The sequence below is a fragment of the Castor canadensis genome, chromosome 15 (genome assembly GCF_047511655.1).
Source record: "Castor canadensis chromosome 15, mCasCan1.hap1v2, whole genome shotgun sequence".
Taxonomy (NCBI): Eukaryota; Metazoa; Chordata; class Mammalia; order Rodentia; family Castoridae; genus Castor; species Castor canadensis.
Window position 1 is genome coordinate 6,547,389 of NC_133400.1, and position 9,651 is coordinate 6,557,039.

Below are 9,651 nucleotides of genomic sequence, written 5' to 3' on the forward strand. Positions count from 1 at the left end.
CCACCGCCCCCACCCCCCCCTTGACCCCACCACAGCTGTCTTTCTCCAGGAAGAAGTCTACCATTTCCAGATTCGATTTCAGAAAGAGATGAGTGGCTTCTCCTCTCCATCTCATCCAGCTGACCCAGCCTCAGCCATTGAGTACAAAACAATAACAAAATAGGACCTCCAGCCACAAAACGCACGTACACACGCTCCGCAGACAATGCTAGACCAGGGCTGGCCAGCCCAGCTCCCACCAAGGACTCGACCAGCCTTGGTCTGAGATGTTCCAGGACCCTGGCCCCCCTCCCCTCCTCCAACCTCCCAATGTGCGAATGAAATTTTCAGAAAGGGAAGCACCCAGTTTTGCCTGCCAGACCGGCAGGGGGAAATAAATAAAGAAAGAACGGGTAACGCCAAAGAAAGGAACTGGCTTGGGAGAATTCTTTGGGGCTGGGGGTTTTAAGGTTTCATGGGGGTGGGGTGGGAGCTTGTGTTTTGTTTTCCCTGCAGCTCAGATCCAGATGGGCCATGGGTTTCCAAGAAGGGAGCCTCGCCACCCTCAGGGCCCAGCCGGGGTCCATGCGGGGGGGGGGGTCCCAACCATCAGAAACACAGAGGCTGGGGCAGAAGGTCCCCAAGCAGCACCCAGGCGGGGAGGGCCACATAATCAATCAATCCCTAGGGTCTCCCGGGGCCGGCCGGTAGACCCTTGCCCCGCGCGCAGGCCAGGAGCGGGGCGCTCGGCTGTCCTTCCCCGGGGACCCCAACAGCGAGCAGGCCCGGGCCCCTGCAGCACTGGGGGTCAGCCGGCGGGGGCGCCTGGGGCTGGGGGGTGGGGAGAGGAGGGAAGGAGGGAAGGAAGGAGGGCGGGAGGGAAGGAGGGAGGGAGGCGGCGCGGGGAGCCCGCCGCGGCGCAGAGCGACTCACCGTGGCGGACGCCAGGCTGTTGTCGGCCAGCGTTAGGTGGTGCGGCTCCCAGCGTCTCAGGAATTTCGAGGTGAGGATCTTGCTGAGAAAGGTCCGCGGGTGCCGGATGACACAGACCTGAATGTCGCCCTCCTGCAGCAGTTTGTACCTCATCCCGTTGCACAGCAGAAGGGCCCGGCGACAGGGCACGGCGCCCATCTTCGTGCCCTCGGGGGCCGACACGTCGCCCCCCAGCAGCGGCTTGGTCTCCTCGATCTGCCGGGGGTCGCCGCCGCCGCCCGAGCTGCTGGTCAGATCCATGGCCGCGCCGGGGCCGGGCGCACGAGCGGGGCTGTCCTGGCTGCCGCGGCGGCGGCGGCGGCGGCGGCGGCGGCGGGGCAGCCCGGGTCCGGTCCGCACCCCCCCACACCCCCCGGGACGGTGGGGGGGCGTGGGGCTGGGGGCGCCCGCAGGGGAGGGGCGCGGCCGCGGGGGCGGCGGGCTGGGGCGGGCGCGGGCGCTTCCTGGGGCTGCTTCCTCCTAGCTCGTCGGGTGCATGCTGGCGCGGACCGATCGGCGAGCAGGGCGGGCAGGACGGGCAGGACGGGCGGACGCCGGGGGCGGCGGCGAGGGGACGGCGGGCGCCCGAGGCGGGGGCGGCGCCGGGGGCCGCGGGCGCGGGCGTGTCTCGGCCCCGCGCCGCCGGCCGCGCTGTGCAGTGCGTGTGTCCGCGTCCGTCCGCGAGTGTGCTGCGGGCGGGGGCCGCGCCGGCTGCCGGGGAGATTGCGGGAGGCGCGGGCGCGCGATTGGTCCCCGCGGGGTCATGTGCCCGCCCTCTGACGTCAATGGCGGCAACGGCGGCGGCCGCCGCGGCTTCGGCCTCTCTCTCTCTCCCTCGCTCGCTCTCTCTCTCTCTCTCTCTCTTCTCTCTCGCGGGCGGAGTCCGCGGCCCGGGCGGGGACTGGAGGCGGGCGCGGCCCGACGGGAGGAGCGGCCCCTGGGGAGGGGGCTGGGGCGAGCGAGCCCCGGCAGGCCCCGCGCCCCGCCCGGAATGTGGGCAGTGGGCTGGGGCCGCGGGAGGTGGGCGGGGCGCGGGACGTCACGCCGGCCGCGCCCCCGCGGGTGCCCAGGCGGGTGTCAAAGCCCGCGGCCTGGCCCGATCCCAGGGCGTCCTGCACCCCCCCCACCCCTGGCCGGACTCAAGGGAAACCACGATGACCGAGGTGCAGCCAAGTGGACACACATGGGCTGGGCATTGAACCACTTGGACCCGTGACACCCCCTCCCCGGCCCAGACTGCCCACCAAGCTGGCCAGATTGTGGGGGGCAGTGGGTGTGGGGGCGATCGAGACGTTTCCGTCTATTGAAGATGCCCCTCAAGCTGGGGTGCTGTTGCATGCCTGAAATCTCAGCACTTGGGGGGCTGAGGCTGGAGGATCATGAGTTCTAGGCCAGGTACATAGGGAAACCCTGCCTTTCAGAAAACAAAAAGGCTGTGTGCAGGTGGCTCACACCTGTAATCCTAGCTACTCAGGAAGCAAGAGAGCAGGACAATCTTGGTTCCAAGCCATCATGGAGATGGCTTGTGATGGCTCTCCAGACCCTATCTGGAAAAAAACCCATCACATAAAAATGACCGGTGGAGTGACTCAAGGTGTAGGCCCTGAATTCAAACCCCAGTACCACAAAAGAAAAGTCCCCTAAATTAGCAGGAGGTCTCAGGCTGCCCAACTGCAGGCCTATCCTCCTGGCCTTTGATGCCTGCTGGCCTTGGCCTTGGGTCCTTAAATCTTCTGGGGAGAAGGGACAGGCTTCTCAGCCCTGGTACTTTCTTCCACCCCTGGACACAGGAGTGCTCCGGGTCCCCCCTACTCCACCAACAAGACAAGCGGCTTCACCTCCAACTCAGACCCAACTTAGTATTATTTCTGTGTCCCCATACCCTGCACCAGCCAGCCCAGAAAAGAATCATATTTGAAGGACATTTGTAGAATGAACCTCAGTCATGAAGTCCATCTTGGAAGCAAAAAATATTCTCTTTCTTCATCACCAGCAAGCAGCATCTGAGACCACCCAGCCAGTGCTCAGATCTCCACCAGGCCTTCTCACCTCCCCGCCCCTCCCCGCCCCCTGTTCCTGCAGTTACTACATTAAAACCCCCAGATTTTTGCCTGGCCTGGTGGAGCACACCTGTAATCCCAGCTACTCAGGCGGCACAGATAGAGGAGGATCATGAGTTCTAGACCAGCATCAGCAAAGTGAGTCAGATTGTATCTCAAAAACAAAACACAAACAAAAAAGGACTGGCGGGGTGTGGTTCATGTGGTAAAGAGCTTGCCTAGCATGCAAGCTACAAGGCCCAGGGCTCCATACAGCAAAGAAAAGCAAAATTGCATTTTTGCCTTCTTGTTAACTAAAGGTGCCTCCGTAGTGAACGTGCAGTATGTGTTGAATTGCCTCAGACTGTCCACGCATCCCTGACTTGGAGATTATTCACACCCCTCTCTCTGCTTACTCCCAGGGCTGGGGATAGGAAGTAGCAGGCAGGTCACAGCCTGCCTCCCTCATCAAACAAGACTCCCATCCAGCCTGCCCAGGAGATGGGCAGAGCTGTCCTCTGTGCCTTGGGAGACACTGTTAACTTACAAATTAGAACTTTGGTGACATCCCACAATTTGCTGGCACTGTCTTCTAGTTCTGAACGTGAAATTCCCCCATCTCCAGATACAGGTGCCGGTGTCAGGGATGGTCATGGCCAAGAAACCCCAGTCCATTAAGAGGTGGGGTTAGGACCATTCAAAGTTTCATTGAGCTCTGAATGCTGATGGCAGGCCAGGCACAGAAATATTATAGCAGTGATGGCTATAGTGGCCCCAGACTTCTAAGTGTAAAGATGTCATGTGCACGCATCATTTTCTTCTCACAGCAACCGTATGACATAGGTGCTGTATCATTCACACTTGCAGATGGGGACACAAAGAGCTTAAGTGACTTGCTCAGACTTCCTGAGCTAGTCCGGTTTGGGCTCACAGTTCTCTGACTGCAGAGCCTGTGACTTAACAAGGAAGCATGGAGCTGAGAGTCCAGGTCAGTGTAAAATCAGACAGTGACCACACTGTCCTCAGAGCTACAGCCATGGAGAAAGGGGATACCTAATCCAGCTGGGGGGTGGCGCCACTACTCTAGGAGGTCTTTAGGATTCAAGCAAAGAAGGGGACAGGCTGGGCAAGGTGTGATAGTGCATACCTGTAATCCCAGCTACTCAGGAGGCAGAGACAGGAGGATTGAGATCTGAGGCCAACCTAGGCTATCTATGCCTAAAGTGGTAGAGTTTGCCTAGAAAGCACAGATCCTGAGTTCAAGCCCCAGTACTGCCAAAGAAGAAGGAGAGAGAGGGAACAGGCACTCCAGGTAAGGGAAATAGCCCACCAAAAGGCAAAGGAAACATCTGTTTGCCACAGTGTGCAAGGTGCCTGAGTGAGGCAGAGGAGAGACCTAGGAGGTGACCAGGCAGTGTCCTGAAATGCAGGCTGAGGGACCAGAGCAGTGAAGAGTGACCATGTAGCCAAGGCAGGGAATGACTTGTATATGACATCTTGAAAGGTCACTGGCTGCAATATTGAGTGGCCAGTGATTACAATGGAGGAGGGGCGGCCAATGAGGAGGCTGTCATGAGCTCCAGAAGAGAGGATGGGGGCCAGCCGAAGTCACTAAGTTGAGAAGCCTGGTGACAGGCAGAACAGCTGCTGCCCACTTCTGAGACATGCAGGGACCTTCCTGTATCCATTCAGGGTCCCCAGCTCCAGCAGAAAGAGGAGATCGAGCAGGATGCAAGGGATCCCTGATTTCTTCCAGAACCATCTCACATATTCTCAGTGCTGCTTGGTACAGCCGCCAATATTTAAACATGAACCAGGAGTATCAAGAAAGTATCCGCTAGCATCCAAATGCCAGGCGCTGTGCAGGAAGCTTTATATGTGTACTTCTGTTCCTCTCTTCCAACCTGTCCAGGAAGCAGACATTATTATCACCCCATGTTCAGAGTGAGGAAGTTGATACTGGGCTAGGTTGTAGCTCGGTGGTATAGCATTGGCCTAGCATGCGCGAGGCCCTGGGTTCGATACCAGCACCAAAAAAAAGAGAAAAGACAGAGTGAAGGTTCAGAGTCAGCTAACTCACTATGGGGATCTGGCCAAGATTTTCACCTGAGTTTCCATTTGACCTCTAATTCTGTGTTTTTTCCCATACTTCTTCCAATTTTGGAAAATACTGAAAATGTCTTCCTTGGTAATGTTTTCCTAAGCAGACACTTAGAAAGAAAGTGTTGAATTTGATCCATGTCGTCTTAAAAGATACTACTTCTTGGCTTTAGCTTGAAATCAGTGAAATGGGGTCTCCAAGACAAAAGCAAAAGGAAAAGCTCCTTGTATGAGGGGCCTGGTTGACAGCAGCGCTAACTCAGAGCCTCAGCATAGTTAGGGACCCAACTACTAATGACAATTATCGATTGTCAAGGTCACATATTCTCGGCACTTAGGAAAGCACCTTTCACAGGACAAGCTCAGTAAGCTGCAGTAGGAGATGGTACTCGGTCTGTGATCGTCAAGTCCTCAGCCTCCTAGACTGGGTAAGTCATGGCTGAATCCCTGCCTCTCCTGTCCCAGGTTCTTGACCTAAAGTGAGTGTAAGTCTGTCCAGATTCCATTAGAAGTGTCATTCTAGGCCCTCCCCAACCTGTGGAGGAGACACAAACCCACTGAGTTTCCACATGGGCCACACACCTACATCATCCCCAGGGCCACAGGAATCCAGACCTTTCAAAGAATGGTCCAGACCCCTGAGTCTCCCCTTCCAACACGGAGCTTGAGAGGTTTAAGAGCAACCAGAAGGCACAGACTTTCATCACTCTTCACTCCCTATTAAGGAATTTGATGAGGTAGCAAAGTCCCTTTGGGAGGGGAAAGCACCGGGGCAGCCTGAGGCCCTCCTGCAGCAGCCACACCTGCCAGTGCCTGGTGTCCTCTTCTGGGTCATCTCAGGGACAACCCCCTACCTGCCTTTGCACATCTCCCTCCCTCCCCACCAGGAAATGGTACAGAAACCCCAACACACTCCAGGTGGACAGGGCTCCTTCCCAGTGTCACTCATCATTGTTGCCAGTGGAGTGCTGGCTGAAAAGAGGAAGGTCCTGATACATAGTGGGACAATTCCCAGGTGTAAATACTCCCACCGTAGCTGATTACACACGGCAACCAACATGCACTACTGAACGTGGAGTTAAGAGGGAGGGTGAGTTTAGGGTGAAGACAGACGCCCCCAGCTTGGGGCATGGCTCAAGTGGTAGAGTGTGAGGCCCGGAGTTCAATCTCCAGTAACAAAGAAGGAGAGGAGAAGGAGTAAATGAACTGCACTCTAGAGTATATATACAATACACCAGGTATCAGCAAACCACAATGGAGAGGCGGACTCGGCCCCTGGACTGCCAAGCCTGAAATATTTACCATGTAGCCTTTTACAGAGAAAGCTTGGCGGTCCTAACAATAGTCGTAAATAACTTCAAGACCAGAAATACTAGCAAAACATAAGGAAATGATGAGTTTTATTACCTTCTTAAATATATAACATTTAATTATCACTTTATGCAACTTAATCTTTTTAAATAACTGACAGCCAGCTTGCAAAATTCCTGAGAAATTAATATTCAGCTATCCTGAGCCAGTTAGGTCAGCTCTAGCGTGCTTCTGTGGGTTTGGCTAGGACCTGGACTGAAGCAAATGCCCAGTGAGCATCTGTGGAATGGCTGAGTCTCTAACTGCATGCCAATGCTCTAACCACCTCAAGGCATTGCCCAGGGTCATTCATTCCTTCTTTCACTCCATTCCATAAAACATCCATTTATTTAGCATCCACTCAAGCCCCGCGGACTTTGTCAGATTCACCTCATGCATACTACCCTCATGAAATTCATAGTCAAGTAGAGAAACCAGCCAGGCTCATCCTAGCTATTCAGGAGGCAGAGATCAAGAAGATCTTGGTTCAAAGTCATCCCCACCCACCTGCAAATATTTGTGAGGTCTATCTTGAAAAACTCCATCATAAAAAAGGGCTGGTGGAGTGGCTCAAGTGGTAAGACAGCCTGCCTAACAAGCACAGGTCTCTGAGCTCAAACCCAGGTGCTGCCAAAAAAAAGAGTTAAAAAAAGAGGGAAGGGGGATCAACCAGGCCCTCACTCACCACTACCACCACCACCACCACCCAAAAAGCATGCCAGGAAGAAACCAAATCCTTGCTTTTCCTTGATTCTGCTGTATGCATCCTTGACTGATAAACTGGCCTCACCACAGTACCTTCTTTCGGGATCATAGAAATTCCATGAGAATCAATGTCAAATTCATAGCATTTTTTTTTCTTTGGCAGTACTGGGGTTTGACCTCAGGGCCTCTACCTCTTAGGCCACTCCACCAGCCCTGTTTTGTGGTGGATATTTTCTAGATAGGGTCTGGGGCTGGTCTTGAACTGAGATCCTCCTGATCTCTGCCTCTTGAGTAGCTAGAATTACAGGTGTGAGCCACTGGCACCCAGCTTCATAGCATTTTCAGTGTTAGCTTTCTCCACTGTTATTTTTCCATTGTCGCTTTGTTTTATCTGTTTTGGGTTTTTTTTTTTGGAGACAGGGTCTCTCTATGTAGCCCAAGCTGGCCTCAAACTTATGATGCAATTGACTCAGTTTCCCAAGTGCTGGAATTATAGGCATACACACCATGCCAGCTCCATGTTATTTGAGCTTGCTGACACACCCCTGATGACAGGTCCTTCATCTCCTCTACTTCTCCAGACATTGGCAAATGTCACCTGGAGGGCAAAATCACTCCTGGCTTAAAGGAAGATGTACCCCTCCCTCCCAGCTGGCAGAGGCTGATGCTGTGCCTGTAGGATGGCAGACCTGTAGGATGGGGACCTGTAGGATGGCAGAAGATGTAACCTGTTTGAGGTCATGGTTTTAAACCTAATTAATGACCTAAGGCCATGTGTCTTACCAGGCACCAAAATCGTTTGTTCTCAATTGTCCCCTAGTTTCACAGCTATCCAGGGTGTTCTGGCTTTGAGGGAATTCTCTGGAAGCCCCATCCAAAAACTCTGTTTACCTCAGCCAGGAAAGCATTCCCGAATCTCATTGTTAACAGGCATTGAACACCAGTATACCAGGACATACACTCTGTACTGATGGCATTTAGTGTACTGATCAGATAATAAAATGTGCGTATTTATTTTCCCAGCATAAAGAGACCAGAACTGTTTTCTTCATGGAGTCTGCAAACGTCCTCCTCCCCGATCTCCTGAGCTGATGTGAGGCCGGCATCATTTTCTAGGTTCCGTCGGTGAGGAGGGAGGACAGGAGGAGGTGGGAGCTTGATTTCGTATTTAACAGCCTGTGACAGACAGACTGAATAACTCTACTGTCGCACTCCCCTTCTCTGATTTCAGAGGACAAAGGCGGGGTACGGTGAAGGAACATGAAGTGCCATCCCCTTTCCTTCTCACTTCCATCAAATAGTTGTCTGAGGTTAATAAAAATTTATTACAGGCTTGACATAGTAGTCATGCCTGTGATCCTAGCACCCAGGAGGCTAAGGCACAAGGATCACGAGTTTGAGACCAGCCTGGACTCCCTAGTGAGACCCTGCCTCAAAAAAACAAACAAAGGAAAAGGAGGCTGAAGATGTAGCTCAGTGGCAGAGCACTTGCCTATCAGGTCAAAACGCTGGGCTCCGCTTTCAGAACAGCAGTGTCAAGAAGATTCTGTCTTGCCAAGGACGTCAGACCTCACTGCCTTCCCGTCGATTTTGCAACCCCTTCCCACATCCAAGCTTCTCAATAAAATGATTTAATCTCAAAAAACAAACAAAAAAACACTGGGTTCCATCCCCAGCATCACCCTTAAATATAAAAAATTATTAGAGGACTGAATGGTGTTCTGGAACTAACATTTTCTGAGATCAATCAATTGATCAATTGATTGGTTTACTTGTGCAAATCCAAACCTTAATACTGGTAATCTCTACTGGGATCACAGTTCATTCTTTTTATATGTTATTGACGCATCATTTTGCGTATAATAAAGTATACCCATTTTATTGGCAGCACTGGGATTGGAACTCAGGGCTTGAGCTGCACCTCCAGCAAGTGCACCTATTTTAAAAGAGCAGGTTGGTAAGGTTTGGTGACTGTATACAGCCATGTAACCACCACCTCAATTGAGATGGAGCTAAAGAGCATCTCACACCTCTGACAAATCTCTCTGTCCTCTTTGTGATTGATTCCAGCCATCCATCTTGGCCCACGCAATCCCCGATCTGCCCTTCATCACTACAGATAGTTAGCCCTTCCTTGAATGTCATAGGAAGAGGAGCAAAAGGTATGAACTCCTTTTGTCTTGACTTAATGGTTTTAGGGATCGATACATCTTGGTTCTTGATCATGGGCTGGTCCTTTTGGTTGCTGGCTCATGTATCCATTACGTGGGTATACCACTTAGGGGTAAGTTTTCTTTTCCATTTTCTTTCATTAAAAAATAATAAATGTCATTCATTTTTTAAAAACCCACAGGCACTTTGTGAACACAGAGTCCAAACGCCAGGCTGCTGTTGACTCGTGCAGCAGATGCCTGGCATAGCTCCACAGAGTAGAGAGCCATGGGTCATATTTTTAAAATAAAAACCTCTGTTTCACAGATTAATTGCATCTCTCTCCCACATCAGC

At 52.9% G+C, this 9,651-nt stretch overlaps 1 protein-coding gene and 1 long non-coding RNA gene across 3 annotated transcripts in view; one reads left to right on the plus strand and one right to left on the minus strand.

Annotated features, from left to right (window-relative positions):
• Cmip (c-Maf inducing protein) overlaps positions 1-1,261 on the minus strand; it is a 204,081-nt gene extending 202,820 nt beyond the window's left edge. The window contains exon 1 of one of the 2 annotated variants that reach the window (XM_074055585.1): positions 913-1,261. In XM_074055585.1, coding sequence (XP_073911686.1) covers positions 913-1,212 — 300 coding nt within the window. In that variant the 5' untranslated portion in view covers positions 1,213-1,261. The remainder of the gene's footprint in view (positions 1-912) is intronic. The other variant, XM_020179750.2, reaches the window with a different exon arrangement.
• LOC141417346 (uncharacterized) lies at positions 890-9,424 on the plus strand. The gene is made up of 4 exons (XR_012441870.1): positions 890-982; positions 5,446-5,518; positions 8,169-8,270; positions 8,377-9,424. It is a non-coding gene; the product is annotated as an uncharacterized lncRNA (long non-coding RNA).
• Positions 9,425-9,651: the final 227 nt, after the last annotated feature.